The 27,662-nt window shown below is 33.0% G+C and overlaps 1 protein-coding gene across 1 annotated transcript in view; it reads left to right on the forward strand.

Annotated features, from left to right (window-relative positions):
- LOC133332889 (nipped-B protein) overlaps window positions 1–27,662 on the forward strand; it is a 120,281-nt gene that overhangs the window by 70,062 nt on the left and 22,557 nt on the right. The window contains exon 13 of the mRNA XM_061541256.1: window positions 9,249–9,397. Within this exon, the coding sequence (XP_061397240.1) occupies window positions 9,249–9,397 (149 nt within the window). The remainder of the gene's footprint in view (window positions 1–9,248; window positions 9,398–27,662) is intronic.

The raw sequence follows: 27,662 nt of genomic DNA on the forward strand, positions 1-27,662 counted from the left end.
GGTAAGACTGCAGTCACTAACACATAGGTACATCTGGGCTGAACACGATCAAATTATTACTGGAGTGAATTTAAAAAAGTCAGCACACGAATCAGTTCATAGTGATACATACTATAAAGAGGGTTTCAGTGAAAGACTTAAAAAAATAAATAAATCCATACTAATAAGTAGTTCAGTGAAATAAAAGTCTCCCCGTGGCACCAACAAATTACATGCTTTGGAGAATTGCATGCTTTGTAAAGGTCATTCTTGACCTTACAGGAAAGAATTGAGTTGATTGAGCATTATTGTGGAACAATTGACGCCATTACCAACATAAGGAACAGTCTTAACCAATCCTGCCACCAATCCTTCCCAGCATTGAATCAGCCATACCTAACCACACATACATATTAATGCGCTGATGTATGCACGAAATTAAAAATGTAGTAACAGCTGACATTGAAATATAAAGAAAATCTGATATTTATATTAAACATTATAATTTTTTCAGTAGTGTTGGCGGTTTATTTGGGATACCATTTGTATTTTGTTTTTGCAAAATAGTCAGGCTGAATCCCAGTTTGTTGTTTTTATAAAAAAAAAAAAAACAACTATTTATTAGTGGGGAATGTATGGCATTGTTTGCCGAGGGGTAAGGGAAGACTATAGTTTCGGATCACGCCACTGATCCTCATCAGTTCAATTAGTTTTTTGTTGGGATATTCTCCCCAGAAGCTATTGCTTCTATACAAAAAACCTTTCATACCCAAATGTCTCTTGTAACAAAGCGAAGTACTTAGCTGACCAACGACATAAACTGCATGAGAATTTCGCTGGAGCCTCACTTCGAGGTTAACAAGGCATTTACAAACAATACCACACCTTTCCCACTGTTGTGTGTTGTCACATCGCGACAAATGCACACAACGACTTTGTTGGTGTTGCTAGTGTACAGCAACAAACCAAACAGTTTAACCGTGCCTGCGTCTACAACTTCAGTAGTGTTGGCGGTTTATTTGGGATACCATTTGTATTTTGTTTTTGCAAAATAGTCAGGCTGAATCCCAGTTTGTTGTTTTTATAAAAAAACAACTATTTATTAGTGGGGAATGTATGGCATTGTTTGCCGAGGGGTAAGGCAGGGAAGACTATAGTTTCGGATCACGCCACTGATCCTCATCAGTTCCCTTAGTTTTTTGTTGGGATATTCTCCCCAGAAGCTATTGCTTCTATACAAAAAACCTTTCATACCCAAATGTCTCTTGTAACAAAGCGAAGTACTTAGCTGACCAACGACATAAACTGCATGAGAATTTCGCTGGAGCCTCACTTCAAGGTTAACAAGGCATTTACAAACAATACCACACCTTTCCCACTGTTGTGTGTTGTCACATCGCGACAAATGCACACAACGACTTTGTTGGTGTTGCTAGTGTACAGCAACAAACCAAACAGTTTAACCGTGCCTGCGTCTACAACTTCAGTAGTGTTGGCGGTTTATTTGGGATACCATTTCTATTTTGTTTTTGCAAAATAGTCAGGCTGAATCCCAGTTTGTTGTTTTTATAAAAAAAAACAACTATTTATTAGTGGGGAATGTATGGCATTGTTTGCCGAGGGGTAAGGCAGGGAAGACTATAGTTTCGGATCACGCCACTGATCCTCATCAGTTCCCTTAGTTTTTTGTTGGGATATTCTCCCCAGAAGCTATTGCTTCTATACAAAAAACCTTTCATACCCAAATGTCTCTTGTAACAAAGCGAAGTACTTAGCTGACCAACGACATAAACTGCATGAGAATTTCGCTGGAGCCTCACTTCGAGGTTAACAAGGCATTTACAAACAATACCACACCTTTCCCACTGTTGTGTGTTGTCACATCGCGACAAATGCACACAACGACTTTGTTGGTGTTGCTAGTACACAGCAATAAACCAAACAGTTTAACAACTTCACTAGTATGGCAAATATTTGTATTTTGTTTTTTTGCAAAATAGTCATGCTGAAACCCAGTTTGTTGTTTTTATAAAAAAAACAACTATTTATTAGTGGGTTAAACTGTTTGGTTTGTTGCTGTACACTAGCAACACCAACAAAGTCGTTGTGTGCATTTGTCGCGATGTGACAACACACAACAGTGGGAAAGGTGTGGTATTGTTTGTAAATGCCTTGTTAACCTCGAAGTGAGGCTCCAGCGAAATTTTGCAGCGTTGGTCAGCTAAGTACTTCGCTTTGTTACAAGAACAAATTACAAATGAAAGGTTTTTTGTATAGAAGCCAAATAAACCGCCAACACTACCCCTCGGCAAACAATGCAATACAACTAATAAATATTTGTATTTTATAAAAACAACAAACTGGGATTCAGCCTGACTATTTTGCAAAAACAAAATGCAAATGGTCCCAAATAAACTGTTTGAAGTTTGTTGCTGTATACTAGCAACACCATCAAAGTCGTTGTGTGAATTTGTCGCGATGTGACAACACACAACAGTGGAAAAGGTATAGAATTGTTTGTAAATGCCTTGTTAACCTCGAAGTGAGGCTCCAGCGAAATTCTCATGCAGTTTATGTCGTTGGTCAGCTAAGTACTTCGCTTTGTTACAAGAGACATTTGGGTATGAAAGGTTTTTTGTATAGAAGCAATAGCTTCTGGGGAGAATATCCCAACAAAAAATTAAGGGAACTGATGAGGATCAGTGGCGTGATCCGAAACTATAGTCTTCCCTGCCTTACCCCTCGGCAAACAATGCCATACATTCCCCACTAATAAATAGTTGTTTTTTTTTATAAAAACAACAAACTGGGATTCAGCCTGACTATTTTGCAAAAACAAAATACAAATGGTATCCCAAATAAACCGCCAACACTACTGAAGTTGTAGACGCAGGCACGGTTAAACTGTTTGGTTTGTTGCTGTACACTAGCAACACCAACAAAGTCGTTGTGTGCATTTGTCGCGATGTGACAACACACAACAGTGGGAAAGGTGTGGTATTGTTTGTAAATGCCTTGTTAACCTCGAAGTGAGGCTCCAGCGAAATTCTCATGCAATTTATGTCGTTGGTCAGCTAAGTACTTCGCTTTGTTACAAGAGACATTTGGGTATGAAAGGTTTTTTGTATAGAAGCAATAGCTTCTGGGGAGAATATCCCAACAAAAAACTAAGGGAACTGATGAGGATCAGTGGCGTGATCCGAAACTATAGTCTACCCTGCCTTACCCCTCGGCAAACAATGCCATACATTCCCCACTAATAAATAGTTGTTTTTTTTTATAAAAACAACAAACTGGGATTCAGCCTGACTATTTTGCAAAAACATTATAATTTTTTGCAAAAATCTTATTTTGATATCTGAAAGTGTGATTGCCATAAATAACGGGTTTTAACCGACATATTGATATTTTTATATGTATGTAATACAAAGTCAGATTTTTTTTTATTTTGCCTCTTCCAAAATTTACTTGGCTGTACATAACGACACATAACCGGCTCACACATGTTTATACATAATTATACATACATATTTTTCGCCTTCCTATTATACATTGAAATACCCCGTTAGGAATTTAAGAATGAGTTTTTTGTTGTTATTGTAAAAGAAGATGAGTGTCAAATATTAGAAGCTAACCCAGCAAACATTTTTAGTCATGACCCACTTATGATATTTTAGGGACAATTTTATCGATTGCTATATTATTGAGCTCAATCATCAGGCTTTGTAATAAAAATGTTGGTTAGTTCCATTGCACAATATGGGGTATTGTTTTAAACAATATTTTGGCATTTGGCATATTCTACTTTTAATTTGATTATTTTCCCAAATTATATTAAGATTTATATTTAATAAAAATGGAATTTGTTATGAATATGATATTCTAAACTGACTTCACATTTAAAGGAAGGAACGCTTTTAGTTTTTAAGGTCACATTAAGGGACAGTGTTAAATTACAGGTACGTACAATGTCATAGGTGTCAGGGTGGGACATGTGTACCTCGGTGTGACATTAGACCTCGTCATACCACAAATAGTCACATGTAAGATGCAACCATAACTCACAATTAATCTTGGGCAATGTAATTTATAATCAACTATACTTTTAATAAACGTTTGGATTTCGTGGCATGGAATGTTTATTTTAATATGTTCGCGCGCTGAAGAATAACGGCTTGAGAACTTACCATTCTGGATGAGCTAGCCAGGCAAAATTGTTGCCCAAACTAACCTCGTATATTTTTCATATAATTTAATTGCATTTTGAGCATTGATTTTATTCAGCGGATAGCCGGCGCGTAAGAGACCACTACCGTGTATTGCAATATGCGCGTACATTTTTGCGTTGTTATTTTCGTGAATATATTAATCTCCGTTTGGTTCTTAATTTTTATAAAATTATGAAAACATCCAGCCCCACTGTTCTGGTTAATCAATTCACTTTTATTAACTCGACACGGAATATTCAAATTGATATCCCACTGGTACACGCCGTGATATACGAAAAATCATTTTTTGTTCGCGTTTATCGTTTTTGGAATTATTTGCCTAATCATCTTAAGCGCTTTATATACTCATATAATTCGTTCAGAACATTGATATTAAACCATATTAATGGTATTCCTATTTAAAAAAAAATTTTCGATATTTATTTTTAGCTAACTGCCATAGGACCTTTATAACTCTAATATTTATTTTAGTAGTGTTCATCTGGCTGGGGAGCCTATATAATCGACAAAATGTATACAATTATTGAATTTGTATTACAGTTATATTTTAATTTACTTATAACTTTAGCATAATATTATCACTACAATACATTACTAATTAGCCCTATTGGGCTTCCTATGTATTGATATTAAATAAATGAAATGAAAAAAAAATTGCGAACGATCGGAATTATTTTCGATACGCAATTATTTCTCTATCGACTCCCAGCATCAGCCCCCTGGTGGTGAAATGCGGAGTTTCTCAAGATACATGTTGAACAAAATGGGAGATATGACACCGCCTTGTGGTACTCCCATTTTGATCTTGCGATATTTGGATTTTTGGCCACCAACTTAACGAGGGCTTGCCGCCAATTAAGGAAGTTGGAAAGTCAACGCCTGATATCCCTCGGAAGGGAATTTGTGATGTCGGATATCAGCTCGGAATGATCGACCATATCAAACGCCTGGGACAGATCTAAGGCTGCAAGGATGATCCGTTCAGGTGGTAGTCGCTGATTTAAGCCAAAATAGAAAAATGAGCACAGATATAACAGACTTTAAACATTACATTATAAGCGAATTCGATTGGATGGAAGAGGAATAAAATTGTATCGTTAATATAAATGTTACTATATAATGTTACCGATTTTTTCCAAATATGCTTAGACACTCAGCTGGCCGAGAGTATAAAACCTTCTAGATTTGAAGGAGATCGGGCCGAAATTGACGGCTTGCACTCCAGACTGTCACCCTTTTGAAAACTTATACGAGATTACTGTGACAAAAGTATATGACTCGGTATAAAGTTTTCTTTTGTAAATTACCTTAAATATGCTGTGAAGGAATACTGTCCAAAATTTGGTACTTAATTTTGGTTACTTAAATAGCGGTGGACATGCTAATATACGCCATTTTTTATTTTAAAATGAACTGCGCTCAAACGAATGTCCGGAAAATAGGCAAAATATACTTTATTTTAAGTTATTTCAAAAAGTGTATGAAAAATGTCTTTGGTTTGTGTTTGATATTCGATACCTTAAATAAATTCACCATTTTGTTAAAAAAATGTATAATTATAATGTGTTTTCATAGTAAAATCTCAAAAACATCATACGCGCTCAAACGAATGTCCACTACTGTATCATTGTGGGTCACGGTTAAAAAATGCATCAGGTCTAATTAAAATGAATTATATTTGAAAAATGTTATATAACATTGACATGTGTCAAAATATATATAAATATATTATCATGAAATGCTGGTCAATTTAAGAGATGGAACTGGTGATTATAATAAATGGTAAAATTATTATTAATTTAAATATAAATCTATAAATTCATAAATATCATTTTTTTACAAAAATTGAGTTTCAGCTAGTGCCAAAGCATATTTTAATGGCAGTTGCATCAATCGACGCCTTGACATGTTCTCTGTCAAAAAATTTGTGACCGTTCATAAACTTAAACTTAAGTCTCCTGCTGATGATACAATTCAAAGATGTTCCCATTGTGTAACACATATTCTTATTAAAAATGATTAATTTTGGGTAGCACCCATAATTTTGGATTGTTGAGTATTTTGTGTGCGTTTTCCAACCAAATTGGTGGTATTTTGTATTCTAATTGGGTTTGAATTTGAGCTTTTTAACCAAATCGGTTATATATCAAATTTAAATAAGGTATACAATTGTTTTATACCCATAATACATAAACCCACGATTACCTTCTACTGGGTAGGTAGATATTATCCTACACATACCATATAGGATTCTAAATCAATATGAATCACCAAAACACTGGTGGCCAAAACTAAAGGAACTGAAATTACGAACATAATAAATGACCTGTAACTTTTTTTAAAATATTCTTATAGTGAAAGTTTTTCAGAAATAAATTGGTAATTTATTCACTTAAAAAAACAAACAAAAAATATGAACCCAAAATTTTTTGAAATAGAAACATTTCTATAGAACTGATTTCTTCATGATCAAAACTATAGCAACTTTTTGATTTTTTCTTATAAATAAGTGAACTTTGCTAGTAATCGAAAGCATTATTTTTATTTCTTTTTAAAAGGCTCAATTTGATCGTTAGAAGAATAGTACACCCTCGTATCCGGAACCTTTGTTTGTTTGTGAAACTCTTTTTTTATTTTGCTCTATATGATAGTACAAATATTTTTCTACAGGGTAAGGATCTGATGATTGCTGGCTATTATAAACCTCTGATTTTTGACATATTGTCATGCTGATATACCCATAAAAAGAAAAAAGCCGAATGCCATTATTGACCCGCCTTCAGTATACTTGCAATACTGAGACCCAAGTCTTTCATTTTTAGACCTTCACACAGCAAGCCTTAAATATTAAACTTTAATTCATCTGGGAACATATTATTTCTTCAGTGAGTCGGTTTTCGGGTATGTACACCTGTTACCACAGCTCGTCTACGCTCTGTTCCTGAGGTTATAATCAACTATAACCCTCTCACCAATTCCGCTGAACCCTTAAATGTGTATTTTTCGAATTGTATGCTGATTTTATGCAAAATTCTATAATTTCCGAAAAGAACAGGAAACCTAGATCGCCTTTCGCAAAAGCTCATATTATTTGGAATGCGACTCAGTGGAGTAATATTTACTCTCTGATGAATTAAAGACTCGGACATGAAAAAATTACCGTGAGAATGTCCATAAATGAAAGGCTCAGTATTGCAAGGGTACTGTTAAGCATGAAGGAGGGTCAATAATGGTATTGGGTGGTTTTCCTTTTTATGAAGTTCGATATATTTACGAGATTTATAAAGTAATGGGTCGGATAATCTATACAAATGTGTTGGTTTCCTTCCCTGAAGAAAAAATACCGCATGTTTGAATGTTTCAGATTGAAAATTTCCACCCAACATAAACCAAGGATTGGTTGCGGAAGTTAAAAAATCCGGCCTTTATAATAGCCAATACAATCATTAGATCTTTACCCCATAGAAAAATCTTTGGAGTATCATAGATAGCAAAATCAAAAGAGTTTCAAATACAAACAGACATAGCCTTTTCTCAAAGGTTCTGGATGCAAGGAATAGTATACCCAAGGATCAAATTCAACATTCTATTGATTCAACGCCTCGTAGGTGTAATGAAAAACAATGGTTATGCCGTCGATTACTGTCGATAGTGAAACAACTTTCACTATAACTTCATTTTCAAAAAACTTACAGGTCATTTATTCATTTTGAATTTCAGATGCTTTAGTTTTGGCCACTAGTATATATATATATAGATATATATGCAAAAAATTGTGTTGAAATTTGTGCTATAACTTCCGTTGCCATAATTACGATCGGTATGTGTGTGGGATATAAAATGTTTATCTAAACCAATAATTTTCATGGGCATTTCTTAGCCCAAAAGATTAATAGAAATTGAAATCAAGTCTAAAATGTCGAAAATTATTCGTTATTCCTTTACTTTTGAACTATCATTTGTTATTCTGGTGGCACGAATTTGCAACTAACTTCCCTTTTTACAACGCATCTTTTCAAATCCTGTGTATTTATTAACGGATATACTGAATTTGCGCTGAATCAAATGTAACTGGTTGGACTCTGCTCCGTTACGCTCATACAATAGTTGGTACTTTTCGTCCATGTTTTGGCAATATCCTCGTATATTAGTTTTCTCTGTGATACAAATTTTGTAACAGATGTCACTTTTATATGTGATAGGCGCACATTTTGGTATCGGAAACATGCTTTGTGTTGTTTTTATAAGTTCAAAGATATTGACCAAGGATTATGAATATAACCAGTGTATAACGTTACCACCAGATTTGATATATCAAGATTTTAGGTAATTTAAAGGCTTAACAACTTCTTTATTTAGAATTGTCTGCAAAGTTCCAGTGATATTTTAAGTAAAAATGTGCATTTCACATCGTTATGAAAATGAGCGGGTAATGTGGTATAATATGGTAGGCTAATGCGAATTTATTTAAACATTTATTAAAATGAATTATCTTCAATTAAATATGGGGTTTTATGAAATTATATTTTGTTAACATAAACATCCTCCCAATAAAAAGACGATAGTTTTATTAATAAACTGGTGTCGACCAATGCTGAGTTTTTATTATTGGTAAATGATATACACAACAATATGTGCGGTGGCTTACAATAAAGCCCATACTATTACAGGAGTATAATAAAGAGGAGTAGACAGATTTCAACGGCTATGACCTTTAAATCAAAGGCTATCTGTTTAACTATTTCAAATAGCAATTCATGCTTAAACAACATGTCATCAACTTTAAACCTGAAGTTTTACGAACAAACGCTTTTTATTTATTTGTGAAGGAAATCGAATGAAATTTTACAGTAAATTTATATAGTCTCGTTGAACTAGTGATGAGTTGCACAGGCATTCTCAGTGTGAAAGCGAAGGCGAACGGACATACGATCGGTCAAAAGAAATAAACCATACAACAACAAAATATATAACGCTGTTTTACTTGGTTTGCCAAGCATTCACTGTATATAATAACAACTTTTGTTTTATTTTTTCTAGGTTTTATAGAATATTGGATTATAGCAGGAGCCAAATTACTCAAAATAACCAAATATTTGAAAATATCTATACACCAATGTTTCGCCGCAGTTTGTTTACAATTGGAATACTGATGCGTTACTTTGACTTCAAAGCATCGTATTTAATAGGTAAGCTTTATATGTAATTTAATTTCTTAATTTACTTTGCAAATGAAGCCAAATTATACATTCAAGGACCATATTAAACAGGGGCATCTTTTCCCTTTCCAGCACGGATTATCTCCGTGAAGTGCGTGCAGGGCTAATTCAAGTCTATGTGCATTTACACACTAATTTATTAATATAAAATATTTTTTAACTAACTATGACAATATAACTTAACCTATTTTAGACTAATGTGTAAAGGAGAGAGTGAACACATCTGTCATAACACAGAGAGGAGACACACAATTACCTCATATGTGGCAAGCAAAAACACTACACATGATTATCGTCAGTAGTGTAGATTACTCCCTGTAATCTAACCCAAGCATACCTCATGTTGCAATAGAAAAATCCTATCTTTTTTAGTGTACAAACATTCGAGAAGAAAAATTTCAAAAATATACCCCAGTTTAACTAATTTTTTCTCATTTCGCAAGATTTTCACATTAAGACATTCACTAACTTGACTATATGAAGTACATGTTCGCTATATGAACAGGTCAATTTAATAATAATTGTAATTACAAATAATTCACCTTAACCAATTCTTATAATGGTGTGTGTCTACTAGGGTTATGACTCTTAAAATCTCATATCACTATATATGTTAATTTGTTTTTACTTAGTATTGCATAAAATCTTAATTATTGGAGGAATCAATAAAAAATACACGAACAATATTATATTAAAATGTTTATTTACGTGCATTTTCCACAATTTTTAGAAATGACTGTAAGCAGAAGTACAAGTTTCAATACAGTCGGATTCTATTTTTATTAAGCAGTATAGAAGGATGCAATTCAGCATATGTCAAGACCGTCGAAGGGAAAATTAATTAATTAAAGTTATAAACGATCTTTGTAAAACAAAGGCAAAATTTGTTTGGAGGGATAGACAAGAACTTGCTTACCAAACAGTAAAACAGAATTAACTCGATATCGAGTTAATTCATAATTTGCCCCCAGATCTATTACAATTTTTCTTTGTTCGTCTCACTTGATTTTCAATCCATATCGAGTTTGCCTTTTTTGTAAAAATTGTAATGCATTTTATATGTTTTGATAACAGCGTGTATAAAATGACTCCATCTATGGTCAGAAATTGTCACCATAGCGGTGTCCAATGCACATTCTTTGGTGTCAATTTTGAAATATCCATACCGTTCCATTCCCATTTTGTTCGCAGTGTAATAAAAACAAATATTTTTTATTTATTTCAAATATATTTTATAAAAAGAAATATGTAAAATATAAAAATGTTGGTATTGTACCTTTTAGAGAATTCCTTATGCTAAAAATTGATGGATAATATTTTTGTTACTTATACCATCCTTTCAAAACATTTTGTGGGAAAAATGTGTTAAAACTAGTAAGATTTTTGACATTTATGCTGATTTTTGAGTTTTAGTCTATTCTAAAACTTATAGTAAAACATTATGGCGAACATTTCTGCAGGATATTCAGCGCACCTTTAACCCCGTTTTGAATGACTTTTCAATCACTTCTGCAAAAGGGGACCGAAAAGACCCCTTCAATGAGTCGGTTGAGGTTTAAAGATGTATACCAAAATATTCCTCGGTATTTTATAAGTAATATGACCGAAAACACTTATAAATTAAAAGAATTTCAAAATTAAAGAATTTCAAGAAATCATAATTCGAAAATAATCAGAATTCTTGAAAAGGGGGAATTGAAATTCAATTTTGATAGTTACTTAAAGTAATATATAATAATATGGTAGGCGGTGCAGTGTGGGCGAGCAATTGAGATTTTTGATTTTTTTTCCAAATTCAAACTTGAAACAGTTAGCTTACTTATAATACAACTATGTTTCTGGGGAGCATACGAGTCGCCCGCAGTAACGGACGTTCTCCCTGATTCAACCATACGAACATGGCGTGAATTGCAAGGAAGTTATCACGATTGAACCCACAGTTATGAATTATATACTTTGATTACTAGTTGTGAAGGAACCCGCAGATACGGGTCTAGTATTGCTTAAATCCGCAGAAACGGATTTCGATTTTATTTTCTTAGAAATTGTTTACTTTGGATTCGGATCCGCAGTGACGGACTCCGTTTATGTTTCAGTGCAATCAATTTAAAAATAGGCCGCTTTACAATGCCCGTTGTCGACCGAACGTCAACGATTCTGACGTGACAACCATTACCGTGCAATTTCTCGTTATGAATTACAACGACTTCAAAACAAATTAGCAAGCTCTTGAACTTTACGAAACCTATTCACAAGCGATATAGGTTAGTCAATTACGACATGTTCAGAAGGGAAAACTTTTTATTCCTGCTTCCCAGAGTCCAGTGAAATGTGGAACACCAGCTGGAATAAAATACCACAATAGTCCCTGAGTATCAAAGCGGCGAAATAGAATCACGATTTTCACAATTGATATGCACCAACTTGCGACGTACATCACGAGAAACGACCTCAAAAGTCGTACCATTTTTCGAAAATATGGAGTGGAATAAATTTGATGAGAAACGTAGGAATATACCAACATATCCTTTGTTAATCTTGCAAAACGGGCCTGTGAAAGAATTTACCTTGAAAGGAACAACGAAATCTACACCAGTGGGTCGATTCACTATCAAATTTAACCAATTCTCAAATCGATAAAATATAACGACAAAATAAACAATATTTCAATTCTATAACAGTGTTTAACAACAATTGTTAAAAATTTTGTTAATAAACAACACCAAAATATTCGAAGTTAACTTATCGACAAATATTTTTCAATATTGAACATGCCTTGTTTTGTTCTGAATTTGTATGTATTTTGTTTTCAAAATGTTCAAAATTAAAAGCTTTTTGAATGTTTATCGACAATTTGTCCACATTTTTACAGAATAACATTTTCGATACTGCAAACGATTTTATGTGTAGACAAAATTGTCGATTGTCGGATCGTTAAAAGTTACTGAATCGACCCACAGTTGTAGTTAATGCCTTAAAAGGAATTTTACTCAGCTATGACAATGCAGGAAGAGATTCCGTCGAACAAAACCCTTTACTTTCCATAAAAGATGCACGAACACATTACGCTACTCCAATTAGTAGCGGGCAAAAGTGGATAGCTCCGATTTATTCGATCTAACCATATAATTTCTATTATAATTTTGACGATCAACTAAAGTGTCAAAGGTACGAATCTCCGACGATGGGATAGTTCCAGTTACAAGTAACCCGAAAACTGAATTTTGAGCCAGCAAAGTCCCAGAAAGAATTGATTGACAACCCTCCAACAAAATTTTTGGATACAAGTCTGCACCCAAAAGAAGTTCTACAGGACGGGATTTTAACAAATCATCATCTGCCAAACGAATATTTGGCATTTGGGCTCTAAAATCCGACGAAACATTAAACGAGGGCAAATTCCCAGAAATAGACGGCAAAACCAATGCACGAGTTTCTAACAACACTGTAGGATCGCAAGGACTTCCAATTTTCAATGAGCGAACTTTACTAGAATTGGCCGAAATTGCACAATTCACCCCAGAAATAGTGACATCTGTTGAACTTACAGGGAGTTTCAACCTATTTTGCAAGCCTTGAGTCAGAAACGATGATTCTGAGGCTGGATCTATTAAAGCCCTAGCGGGATACGAAACACCACAATGGACGATATTTACAATAGCTGTCCCCAATATAACGGATTTATTATGAGCCGTGTGGAAAACTTGCCGAGAAACATTAGTTGATGTGGATGGGACAGAAGGATTGATGGGGACAGGATTTGGTGAATTTGAAGGATTCCGGTTTACCGAACCAACCGAAGAAATAGAATTATTGGGTGATATGTCACTACGATGCAATAATGTGTGATGGCTACGCCTACATTTCGAACACCGATGCTGACTAATACAAGTTTTCACCTCGTGCCCCCTACGCAAACAATTCACACACAATCTACGACGTTTCACTGTGGAAAATCTAGCTGATAGCGACATACTTTTGAATCGAGGACATTCAAAAAGCTGATGGGACTGTTGAGGGCAAAGAATACAATCATTCTTAGGAGAAGATGGGGATTTTCGAGAAGGATATGATTTCATGACATGGGTTTGAAGATATTTATCGCCAGATTTTTTGACTGAGTCATTTCCTGGCATACCATGGAGACACATGAGTGTTTGAATCCGTTCCGTTAAAAACCTATCGAGGTCTTCCCAAAGCGAAACAGATGACTTGACTTTAACACTTTGCTCCCACAATGTTTGTGTAATTTTCGGAAGCCGTTGAAGACAAATAAAAACTGAGAACGGATCCCAATTATCCGTACGAACGTCGTAAATGGACATTGCGGACAAGCAACCATTGATACCACGCTGGATTTGCTTTAGACCCGAACTTGTCTCAACTTGAAGTACCGGGAAAGCGAATAATATTTGAAACTGATTATGAATCAACAAACGAGGATTATCGTATGTGGCTTTCAATGCGTTCCACGCCAGACCAAATCTGCGGTTCGTTAAGGGGAATTTAGAAACAATCTCGCGAGCTTCCCCTCTAGTATTTCGTGTCAAATGACAAAGACGCTCAATATCACTCAATCGAGAATTGTTTATAAAGACCGCGTTAAAAAGATCTCTGAAGGTTGGCCACGAAAGAAAATCGCCCTCGAAGACATCCGTATCACAAGGAGGCAACGCCAGATTATGAACCATATCGGAGTTCGGAGGATCGACAATGAAACTCGAATTACCTCTAGGATTCCCAATACCTGTTATTGGGGAGCTAGCGGCCTGATTACCCACATTTCGACAAGTGTGAGTGGACGTTTTATTTAAATCAGTATCGCTAGCCTGGACTTCCTTAGGAGGTGCAGACTGTGTCTGGACTTCTTGAGGAATATCAGACGGATCCCGATTTCATTGAACGTTTCCTTGCTGAAGTTTGTGCAAGGCCCGGTTTATCATTGCCAAACAATCCATATACATGTCATAAACGACCTCCTGCTTCGATTCTACAGACTCGATATCTTCTTGACACGAATCCTCAGACGATTCCAAAAAGAAAATACATTTTTCAAAAGAATTTTCCACGTTTGCCCATTTTTTACTCAATTCCGTTCTTCTAATTTCTAAAATAAAGATATCTACATCTTCTTCCTTCAAAGCCCGAAGTTTATCACACATTTTGACTAGAACGTCAGAAACTCTGATGTAGGTATTTAGAGGAGTAGAAGGCATGATTACAATTTTCTTTTTAATCGCACGAACACGAGAAATTATCAAAAAGAAAAAACTATTTAATTAGAATTGAAACCAAAGCTTTTCCAATGAAAAGCTGACAACAAGGTGAAATCGCTACGACAAAATAAATTTCTTCCCCAAAAAACTGCAAAATTTGCAAAGATTTCGTTAGAAAATCGATAAGAATTTGAATATATAAATGTATAAAATATTAAGCAATTAATAAATAATTCGATGTATACGACACAAACTTGTAATAAAAACGGCAAAAATTACTATTTTTATTTCAAATTACAATAAAAATAACAATTTTTACAAACCGATGAACACTGTCGTAATTGCGGACTGTAGGGTAAACGACAAGTTAAAATGTCCAAAATTAGCTTTCAATATGTTCATACACACACTACTATTCAATTTACGAAAAAATATTACTTTGTTCCAAACGTGCCAACACGCCACAATCGACCGACCCGATTAGTGTAGCGTACACGCAAACAAAAGAAAAACGAAAAAAATATGTTTATCGTAGCCAAGCGACGGCTGCCTATTACGATATTAGTTATGTGTGCAGCCAGGGCTGCCATATTTGCCGATTTATCGGCATTTTGACGATTTTTCACTCTAAAAATGAAAAATGCCGATTTTCCGATTTTTGCCTCAGAATTGCCGATATTTCAACAATCGACTCAAATTGTCAAATTTTTTAATTTAATACGGCGTTACCATACAAACATATAAAATTGGCAGCTTTAAATCAGAACTATCGGCGACTCGCCGCAGCCGTTTTCAATGGCTTAGATATCTGCATTTTTTGTCAGCATTGTACTCTGTCTAGTTCTATCTAGTTTACATTTTACAATTATTTAGAATATGATGAAGTATATTTGGGTTTATATGCTAAAGATATTGTTTCAGAAACAAAACTTCCCAAAAATGACATAGACAAAATAGTTAGCACTTGCATTAATTTTCATATAGAACTTGCAAACTAAATATTAAAACGTTTTGATTTTAATTTAAATTAATATAAATGCTTAAAACTTATTGATCCTGGAAGAGTAATGAATAAGGGCAATAATTCTTTTCTAGATATTTTAAAAGAATTCACCGATTTTATTTTTGAAAATGAGAGACAATCTTTAGACTCCGAGTTTAGGGAGTTAAACTTTCTGAATTTTGAAGAAATTTTTGAAAATGCAGAATATAATTTAAAAAATTTTTGGAAAAAAAATTTCCGAAATTAAACGTGGAGACTCAAATTTAGCTTTTCCTGTTTTGTCTAAATTTGTACAAAGAATTATGGTTCTTCCACACTCCACAGCAAATGTGGAACGAATTTTTAGTCAGGTAAACCTTAACAAAACTAAAATTAGAAGCTCACTTGAGAATGATTCATTGGAAGGGATTTTTATTCTAAAGATTACCTCAAACTAAATAATTCAAATTGTTTTAATATCAAAATTGATAATGAATTACTAAAAATGTGTAATAAAAAATATGTAAGTTATTTTATGACCTTAATACCACACTGTGTTATACGTAAATCTGAAAGATCTCACTAGTGTACATAATAATTACTATATTTTAGAAAAATCTACATTTTTTTTAGAAAAATGAATCTTTTATGTTATTTTTTATACAGAATTGAATTTGTTATCTTTTTTAATGTAATAAACAATATTGATTTGTTATAAACCAAAAAAAAATATGAATTTATTTATAAATTATATGCTGCCGATTTTTTGCCGATTTTTAAAAATACAAATGCCGATTATTTCGATTTTTTCTAAAAAATTGACGATTTTTCATGAAATTTAACTGGCAGCACTGTGTGCAGCGTGTGTGTATGGTACTGCAGTAAAAAGACAAGCGACCGTACAACGTAAATATGTCGCTAGCGTATATACGTGTATATTATTGTGTATTATTGAACAGGGATATATGCGAATATTAAAGGGAATAGGGCACGTTTATTTTTCTATTATTATTTGCACAACACAGTGGTAATAGGTAAGAATATTTTGGAATTTAATATTTATTATTAAAATTAGGTCTATGTTATTAATAAAATTATCAAAATTTAACACGAACGTTAATTAAATTTTATTAATAATATTGGCCACACACATTAATTAAAAAACACTTTTTAAGCATTTTTTTCTCACAATTACCACAATATATATTTGCAATAAAAAATATTTGTTTTTTGTTACCACTGTTCAATAATAGATTTCTAATTTCTAAAATAAAGATATCTACATCTTCTTCCTTCAAAGCCCGAAGTTTATCACACATTTTGACTAGAGCGTCAGAAACTCTGATGTAGGTATTTAGAGGAGTAGAAGGCATGATTACAATTTTCTTTTTAATCGCACGAACACGAGAAATTATCAAAAAGAAAAAACTATTTAATTAGAATTGAAACCAAAGCTTTTCCAATGAAAAGCTGACAACAAGTTGAAATCGCTACGACAAAATAAATTTCTTCCCCAAAAAACAGCAAAATTTGCAAAGATTTCGTTAGAAAATCGATAAGAATTTGAATATATAAATGTATAAAATATTAAGCAATTAATAAATAATTCGATGTATACGACACAAACTTGTAATAAAAACGGCAAAAATTACTATTTTTATTTCAAATTACAATAAAAATAACAATTTTTACAAACCGATGAACACTGTCGTAATTGCGGACTGTAGGGTAAACGACAAGTTAAAATGTCCAAAATTAGCTTTCAATATGTTCATACACACACTACTATTCAATTTACGAAAAAATATTACTTTGTTCCAAACGTGCCAATACGCCACAATCGACCGACCCGATTAGTGTAGCGTACACGCAAACAAAATAAAAACGAAAAAAGTATGTTTATCGTAGCCAAGCGACGGCTGCCTATTACGATATTAGTTATGTGTGCAGCGTGTGTGTATGGTACTGCAGTAAAAAGACAAGCGACCGTACAACGTAAATATGTCGCTAGCGTATATACGTGTATATTATTGTGTATTATTGAACAGGGATATATGCGAATATTAAAGGGAATAGCACGTTTATTTTTCTATTATTATTTGCACAACACAGTGGTAATAGGTAAGAATATTTTGGAATTTAATATTTATTATTAAAATTAGGTCTATGTTATTAATAAAATTATCAAAATTTAACACGAACGTTAATTAAATTTTATTAATAATATTGGCCACACACATTAATTAAAAAACACTTTTTAAGCATTTTTTTCTCACAATTACCACAATATATATTTGCAATAAAAAATATTTGTTTTTTGTTACCACTGTTCAATAATAGACAAGCGAAAAATTAAAGGCGACAAACGAAAAAATAGGGATTAGCGACGCGTTGTAAAGCGACCTTTGTTGTTGTTGTAAAGTTGTAATTTTTTGGTATTTTGGACTTTAGACTTTTTGGTTTTTTGTTTATTATTCTTTTTTTGCGAGCTCACAATTTTTTTTAAACACACTGCACTCACCTACCTGTTGTTTTGTTGATGTTTTTTAAAGATGACGATCAAGGTAGATATACAAGGTAGCCGCATCGGCGAATTTCTACAACAAACATCGGTTGTTGTATTTTGATATGTCAAAAATATTTTGCCAAAACAAACAGATTGACAACATTTTTTTACACAAATTCTTGTAGAAAATGTTAATAAAAGTATTGCCAAAAAAGCTCTTCGAAATTCGGAGATTTTCATTCATAATTTTGTTTTTTAATTTTTTGGTTCAACATTACAACAACATTTTTGACATTTATTTGTCCAACAGCTGGGCCGATGCGGCTACCTTATTAAATATACCTTGATGACGATGATGCAGTTGATGAAGATGAATGATGTTGATGACGATAATCTCTGTTATAAGAACAATTGTTAGCAACTAATATCCAAGGGCTCTCATCCGGCTCGAATGGACCAAAATGTTAAGGCGCCGAAATTGCGTTTCGAAAAAGGGAAAGAAATAAAACACGAACGTTTTAGTTTCTGATTCCAGAATTTTATTGATAAATTAAATATAAATAATAATAGGGGAAGAAAAGGAGAAAAAACAGATTACCTGTGTTACGAGTGGCGATCGATACGAGAAGGCGATGAACAATAACAATAATGCTGCAAAGAGACATTGGCGCAAAACAATACTCATTAGAAAACTGAGAGTTCAATGTTGTAACAATAAGGAGTATGCAGTTTTCTAATGAGTATGCAAACACAATGAACACGAGCGTTCAAAGGATGCATTTCCCAACAATGCATATAAAGGCGATTCTTACTTAAACAGACACTATTTGTATATCTTATTAACACATTTTTCCTGGTGACCATATTATAGTGAAGAGATTGCTTCATATGTTGATTAGTAGCTATTGTATGTATTTTTTATACCCTCCACCATAGTATGGAGGGTATATTAATTTTGTCATTCCGTTTGTAACTCACCGAAATATTCATTTCCGACCCTATAAAGTACTAGCTGAACCCGTGGCGCTTCGCTGCCCCTACTAAAGTTATCAACATATGATAGTTTATGCAGTAAACTATTTATATGCAGTTTCAACACAGTTTTAAAGAGTCTACTATTTGATGGTATTTGATTACTAAACTTACTGCAAAAATAACCAAAAATTCTAAACAATAGTTTTATATTTTTTGAAGTTTCGTTAGTTTATTTATGAAAAAGTGAGTATTAAAAAATCGTTCAACGATCAATATAATCTCTTATTCCCACTACCACCTACCTTTATGCATGTATTCTCAACTGTTTCCCAATAATGTGGTTGGGATCCCTTCTTCTGATTAATATCGTTAAGACATCCGCTGTAATAATCTTTGCCAAGTTTAAATTTTGCATTATAAATGTTCCATAATTCCGTTCCTTAGCTTCAGCAAAAGTGTTATGTTTACCTGTAACATTAACGTAGATACAATCATAAGGTTGGAAATTTGTATTCCCTAATGATTTAAAAAAATTGGAATGCAATTCATTTTGAAGGATGCATTTTTGAATCCCTCAGAGGCTGTGGCTCTCCACAGTCCCCACTGATGTTATTAACAAAAATAAAATAAAGAACAATTGGAAAGAAAACAATATGTATGCAATTAACGTTTAGTTTTAAAATAAAATCATATCTTTTAAACCCTCGCTTTAGTTCGTCATTTCCTCTGCACATTCTCGAATGAATAGTTTTAGTCATGTTCGTTTGATCAACAAAACTTTATTTTTCAAGTAATGAACACATTTTGTTTTAAGCTCAGCTATGTTGATAACCTACCACAGATTATTATAACATTACCACAATCCGCATTTCGATTTTAGATATCTCTAATATATTGCTGATGCATACTGTTATTGAACTTATAGTCATTTTCTAGAATAGTAGTAGAATTGTTGAAATTCAAAAATTCTCAAAATTGAAATGTTTTTATTTCTAAAACTGACAAAATGTAAAAACTAAAATGTCAATATATTTCATTTTAGACAATTTTTATTCCAATATCTGTATTAGCACTACAATGGAGAGATGGAAAACGGCAGACGTTAGCTGCATTACTGAAGTGTGGTTATTGCCGCTACTTATAATGATACGTAGTTGGACAAAAAATTATGAGTCTATTAATCTTGATTTGGAGCAATTTTTCGTTATAGCTTTCGAATGGGATAAGCTTTTTTAGTTAGTTTCTTATTGGGATCTTAATTAGGTGTTCCTCAACCCCTCTGCAATTTTTTGTGGCCCTAGACAACATAGGGCCATCAGGGCGACTCGTGGAAGTCAGAAACTACCCTGGTTTTCCCTTGGTATACAGGGACTAAAACAATTATTATTGCCAATTATTCACATTTTATGAGTTTAGAGATTGTGATTGGCGCATTTTTAATATTATTTAATACTTTAAAACCTTATTTAATGATAGTTTATATATGTACGCCAATTTAGGATTGTAATAAATCAGACTAATTCGATTATAGGGCCAATATGAAGAATAATTGGAAAATTACGGACGGAAATAAGATCCCAATAAAAAATAACTAAAAAAGCCTAACCCATTCGAAAGCTATAACGAATTTACTATGATTTTTTTAGGTAGATTATCATTTAAGCATGGATTTAAATATATATTATTTTAATGTATATATAATTTTGAGTTCCTACATCTAGATCAGATCCTTATAGACTAATTTAAAACAAAATACCTCACGATAGTCCAATTTTTGAATGAGTTACAGAGCTATCTTTGGATGGATACAAATGTACCACGGTTATTGATCTACGTAGGTAATAACTTAAAAAATTGTAAATTATATATATGGAAAATATTTACAATTTTTTTCTTCGATTATGTGTGAAAATACCTCAAGAGTGTTTCCTCAAAATTTGATCCAAATATCTCCATTATTAACACTTTTACAGCAAAAAAAAAAAAAAAAAAACGGTTATTGACCGTAGGGTTAAGATAGAAGCATAGAAAATGAATATTAGTTCAGGGGTGTTATTACTTTTGATGCCATAACTTGAAATGCACGCGGAATTTTAGAAATTTATATAGCCTATGTTATTTCCCTCGAATGACATGACGTGTGGTGAAAATCTCAGTAAAATCTGTTTAGCGGTTTTTGAGTGTAGAAACGAAACATTGTTTATTTTTAGATGTAGGTTACTTAATTGCAACGGTTAGTGCACTTTCCACTGATCGTACCACGCTTTGTATGGATTATGTGTATTTACACTTACGTTATTCAGACAGAGTTTGAAGACGGTATCTGTAACCGTTCTTAAGATATACGCATATTAGGGGAGACTGGGGCACCTTCGGCACTTTTTTTTAGAGCTCTATATCTCAGTACTTATTCAACATATATAAAAACTTTATGGCTGATTATTGTCCTCTGACTCTTAATTATAAAAAATAGTACCAAAAAGATATAAAAAAATAGTATTAGTTAAAAAATTTTACAGTTTTGTAAAAAAAGTCAAATTTGCCGAATGTGCCCCAACCCGGGGTAGCTTCGGCATTTGATGGGGCACATTCGGCACCATAGTCATAGCCGGGTAATTGTCATCGCTATCAGACTGGTTGAAATTCTGATCCTCTAAAGGCTCTATTTGGTTTTAATAAGCCACACAATGTTTGAATTATATGGCTTTATTTTCTAGCGGCGGACCTTTACATCTCAAGGTCGCACACACCATCAGAAATAGGGGTTTTCTATCGCATTTTCGTCAATACAAGCACGTTTGATCTTAAATATGCAATTTCGAGCCATATTAAAGGATTAGTTTTAAAGACAAACTCAAAAACATTTTAAGGAAATAATATTGCACTATCTGTATATGGCCGAATGTGCCCCATTGTAAAATGCCGAATGTACCCCGAATGTACTTTTTATAGTTTTTTTCATTTTTTCGATCAGATTTCTAAAACATTTTATTTTTAAACATTTTATTAATAATACACATCGTAGTTAACCACTTTTTAATAATATTGTCTTAAAAATTTTAAAAGTTTTATACACGAAATACTTACGAAATGGGATTGAAATATTACAGAAACATCTTTAAAAACACAAAAACCTGTGTATCTAAATAAGCTTATTAGCTAGAAATTTCAAACTTTGTGTCAGTTATTTATTTCGATATTCGATACCTATGTATCGAAACTAGTGATGTACGGTGAGAGCTTCATATCGAAAACGCGATTGCCGAAGGTGCCCCAGTCTCCCCTACATGTCCCGAAATTTTGAAGTATGTTTACTATTGATGCTATATCTCTGCATCCACGTGGAAGTTTATCTAGCCTATGTTACTTTCAGGGCATGACATATGACATACTTTGTAAATCTCATTAAAATCTGTTCAGCGGTTTTTACGTCTATCGGTAACATACAAACAAACAAATTTTTTTTGTATTTTATATACATATATGGGCAATATTGCCAATTTTTTAATATTCCATTTTCAAAAAATCAGCTTTTTTGTTTTTGTGGCACATCAATGATTTTTGGTACACATATAGAGAAAAATGTTCTGACTCCGAAACCGTTCGCGATCAAATTTTTGGTTGATGCGCGCAAAAGTTATCGAGGTTTTAATTTTGGGCATAAGAAAAAAAATCTTAAAATTACGCCGTTTATTATATTGACCAAAAACGTTGATATAATCTTCCTCCGTAAAATAAGAATATGAATATATTATAATAATCACAATAAAGTTGCACATATTCGCGAAATATAAGAAAAATAAAAAATATAGCAGATTACATCAATATTTTCATTATATTAATGACATACACACACCTAAAAATTAATTTAAAAATATCTACATAATCTAAACACCATGGTGAATCAAATGATATCAAAATCACACAAGTCCGTGTAGCGGTTTCTAAATCAAAGCGACAACAAAACAAGATATTGAAGAAAAATATTTGTTTTTGGTTCGAAAAAATAATGTCATCATATTTATTTTTTTAATTGTATACAAGAAATTTCAGAAAAAAATTTTTGGGTTATTCTGCTATTTTAACCGAATTTCGCCGAAAAATGGACATATATAATAATAATCAGTTTTTGTGTATAAGTATACGCCTTGCGGATTATATCAAGACCCTTCCGATAAATCTTAGAATTCTATAAATAGGAAAAAATCTTAAAATAAAATAATATTATGAAATACACATTTTAAATTGCGCCTAAATCGCGTAATTCTGAAAATTATTTGATGCGCATGCGGTTTCCAGGAAGTACTGAAGTTTATCTTCCAATCCATATATATTTTGCGAAATTTCATTTGACGGCTAAGATGTGCCACACGTTACATTGAAGTACCCAAAAAATCGTAAAACGCGAATAATTTCCGAAAACTCCATATGCCATTAACGCGCATCCGATTTCGGTGTGCACCCTAAAAAAATACATCGATCTATACCGATTTCAATGTGGTCCATTAAGAACCACGGATGTGCCAGCTCACACTATTTTGAGATATATTGCGTCTAAATCGCGTAATTCTCAAAATCATTTGATGCGCATGCGGTTTCCAGGAAGTACTGAAGTTTATCTTCCAATCCATATATATTTTACGAAATTTCATTTGACGGCTAAGATGTGCCGCACGTTACATTGAAGTACCCAAAAAATTGTAAAACGCGAATAATTTCCGAAAACTCCAGATGCCATTAACGCGCATCCGATTTCGATGTGCACCCTAAAAAAATACATCGATCTATACCATTTCAATGTGGTCCATTAAGAACCATGGATGTGCCAGCACAATATATTTTTGAGATAAATTGCGTACATCTCTCTTTCGGCTGAAGTTTTTAAAGTTCTCTTTTCGAAAAAGATTAAAATCCGTATGAGGTCATTTTTTGAAGCGGAAATGATACACAGAAATCGCAAATAAATCCGCGATATTTTCAAAAACATTTTTTGCCAAATTTCATGTTTTTGGAAGGCCAGTTCCCGCCGTTCTAGTAGATGGATTTTCACGAAGAAGATTTTATATCATCCGAAACGTAAAAAACCTTATTGATGGCGGGTACTCATGTCATTCAGTTGACAGTTCTAAAAATTTGGCACGAAAAATAGGTTTTTTAGAAATTTGATCGCACAAAATTCGCCCCTTCGGATGAGTATTACTCTGAAGCTGTGCATACTACATACACAAAATACATATCAAATTACGCAGATTCGCGACTACAATAATCTTATAATAGATTTTTATAAATTCCTGTTTGCGTATTAAAGCTAGAAGTAAAATTAAAAAAAAACACTCAAAATCGAGCTTCAAAATGTCAGCATCATTTAAAGGTAGATGCAGTTAAAATTTTGAAAGATGATACATAAGGGGTGTAGTCCCCATTTTGTTGGCTTCTAATTTTATTTTGACACGAAACCGTGCAATGAGTGGCTTAGTCACAAATCGATAGAGAACATAAATAAACTGGTTCGCCTCAACCTGTTTTTACACATTTTTTTACATTAAAGTAGACACAGCTTCCACCAAAACAAAGTTTGGAGGTCAATATCATGAACACTTTGCAACGACAGATCAATTAACCCAAATCTATTCACTTTTTTCATATACTTAAGTAATTCCCGAGTTATAAAGGGGTGAACCTCCGCTTCAGCTATGTTAAAAAATTGGCAATATTGCCCATATATAGATATATAGCATTTCCACATTAAATGAAACCTTTTACAAATTAAATGAACCCTTTTCCAAATTAAATGAAACCTTTTCCAAATTAAATGAAACCTTTTCCAAATTAAATGAAACCTTTTCCAAATTAAATGAAACCTTTTCCACTTGAAATGAAACCTTTTACAAATAGAATGAAACCTTTTCCAATTGAAATGAAACCTTTTACAAATAGAATGAAACTTTTTCCAAATTAAATGAAACCTTTATTCTTATCTAAGGAAATATAATATTTGCACTAATTTTAAACCAATATTTGAAAATTAAATCAAATAATATTAACAAATATAGTTGTATGGCTATGTAATTAACATAAATATTCTTTAATTCGGTGTGATTTCATTTAATATTTTTACTACATAAAACTAAAAAAATAGTAATACAAACTGGGGTATTTCTTGACATTTTAATAAATAAATATTTAAGAACAAGAATTGAATACCCGGTCCTAAATGCGAAATACATATTTGACTTAATAAATTGTTGATGATAAGGTAACTGCTTATCTTAATGAAGGGGTTCCCGACTTGCAGCATGTGGGATTTTCAAAACCATGTCCATAACGAAGTTAAAACAATCTTGCCGAGTAAGCTTTTGAATACTTCGCTCGATTACATCAACAATGTTATGTTCCATTGAAACGTCACACAGCTCAGCTCTTGCACATAATTTTATTTTCGAAAATGCTTTTTCGATTTGATTTAGCATTGGCGGTTAGAATTAAAGGTTGCATCTTTTGGATTTGATCAACTTTTTTATGTCATATCGCTTGTGTATTCGAGCGTTATTTTCCAACTCTGTTGGAAAATAATTTTGAGAGCTGCATAGAATATGGATTACGGAAATTAAAAATTACGTTTAAGATGGCCTCTATTGAAATAGAACGAAAGAATGACTCCAGAACATTAGGCTTGAGACAAAAATATGCTCAAGACTTTACAAAATCGATACCCCAACAAGGAGAAAAATTTATATTCATTGATGAGTGTGGATTTAATCTTCACATACGAAGAACCCAAGCCCGTTCAAGACAAGGAACAAGAGCACACATTGTGTTGCCTACGGTCAGAGGTCGTAATGTCACTATAATTGCAGCAATAAACAACGCGGGAGTTGTACATCACACAATCGTTTCTAATTCCAGTGTCAATGCAGACAGATTTAAATTATTTATAGAAATTTTTTTTGAGAAAATCAATCCAGAGTTGGAAAATAACGCTCAAATACACAAGCGACATGACATAAAAAATTTGATCGAATCCAAAAGATGCAACCTTAAATTCTTACCGCCTTATTCTCCAATGCTAAATCCAATCGAAAATGCATTTTCAAAAATAAAATTATGTCAAAGAGCTGAGCTGTGTGACGTTTCAATGGAACATAACATTGTTGATGTAATCGAGCGAAGTATTCAAAAGCTTACTCGGCAAGATTGTTCTAACTACGTTATGGATATGGTTTTGAAAATCCCACAAGCTGCAAGTCAGGAACCCCTTCATTAAGATAAACAGTTACCTTATCATCAACAATTTATTAAGTCAAATATGTATTTCGCATTTTGGACCGGGTATTCAATTATTGTTCTTAAATATTTATTTATTAAAATGTCAAGAAATGCCCCAGTTTGTATTACTATTTTTTTAGTTTTATGTAGTAAAGATATTAAATGAAATCACACCGAATTAAAGAATATTTATGTTAATTACATAGCCATACAACTATATTTGTTAATATTATTTGATTTAATTTTCAAATATTGGTTTAAAATTAGTGCAAATATTATATTTCCTTAGATAAGAATAAAGGTTTCATTTAATTTGGAAAAAGTTTCATTCTATTTGTAAAAGGTTTCATTTCAATTGGAAAAGGTTTCATTTCAAGTGGAAAAGGTTTCATTTTATTTGGAAAAGGTTTCATTTAATTTGGAAAAGGTTTCATTTAATTTGGAAAAGGTTTCATTTAATTTGGAAAAGGTTTCATTTAATTTGGAAAAGGGTTCATTTAATTTGTAAAAGGTTTCATTTAATGTGGAAATGCTATATATTCTTGATCAGGGTAAAATTCTATGACGATCTAGCCATGTCCGTCTGTCTGTTGTAATCACGCTATCTTCCGAAGGAATTGAGATAGGGTGCTGAAATTTTGCATAGGGTTGTCTTTTGACTGCCGGCAGGTCAAGTTCGAAGATGGGATATATCGGTCCACGTTTAGGCATAGCTCCCATATTGGGGTTCTTGAGCACGTTTTTCAACCGAATTTGCTGAAATTTGGTATATTGGGTTCTTATTGGGTACCAAATATCTCCATTAAAAATTATAAATATAAGTCTATTTTTCTGGTAGCCCCCATATAAAGGTACCCCCAATTTTCGGCATTTTGAGGTTCTTGAGCGCGTTTTCAACCGAAATCACTGAAATTTGGTATTTTGTGGCCGTATATGGAAACAAATCTCCCCACCAAAAATTATTAATAGTCAACCCCTTTTAGGCGTAGTCCCCATATAACCCCATTTTTTATATTAATATAATTATCTGATATTTCCGCTTTTGGGTTTGGTTCTAACACTCTGTTGTAATCATTTCACCTGCGAAGGATAACGAGATAAAAAACTAGAACGTACGGTTCGATAACGAACTATATGTGAACTATAGCCCGCATTTAGGCTTAGCCGTAGCCCCTGTGTGGGTGGTACCAGAAGGCATGGACTGATATTCCCCCAATTCGGACTTGAACTAAGTTTGGAAGACGTAATAAGATGGGATGAAATCAAATATTTCGATGAGGCACATTTTCA

The sequence above is a fragment of the Musca vetustissima genome, unplaced genomic scaffold, assembly GCF_032173495.1.
Source record: "Musca vetustissima isolate MV318-11 ecotype Yass unplaced genomic scaffold, APGP_CSIRO_Mvet_v1 utg6462, whole genome shotgun sequence".
In the NCBI taxonomy this organism is placed as follows: Eukaryota; Metazoa; Arthropoda; class Insecta; order Diptera; family Muscidae; genus Musca; species Musca vetustissima.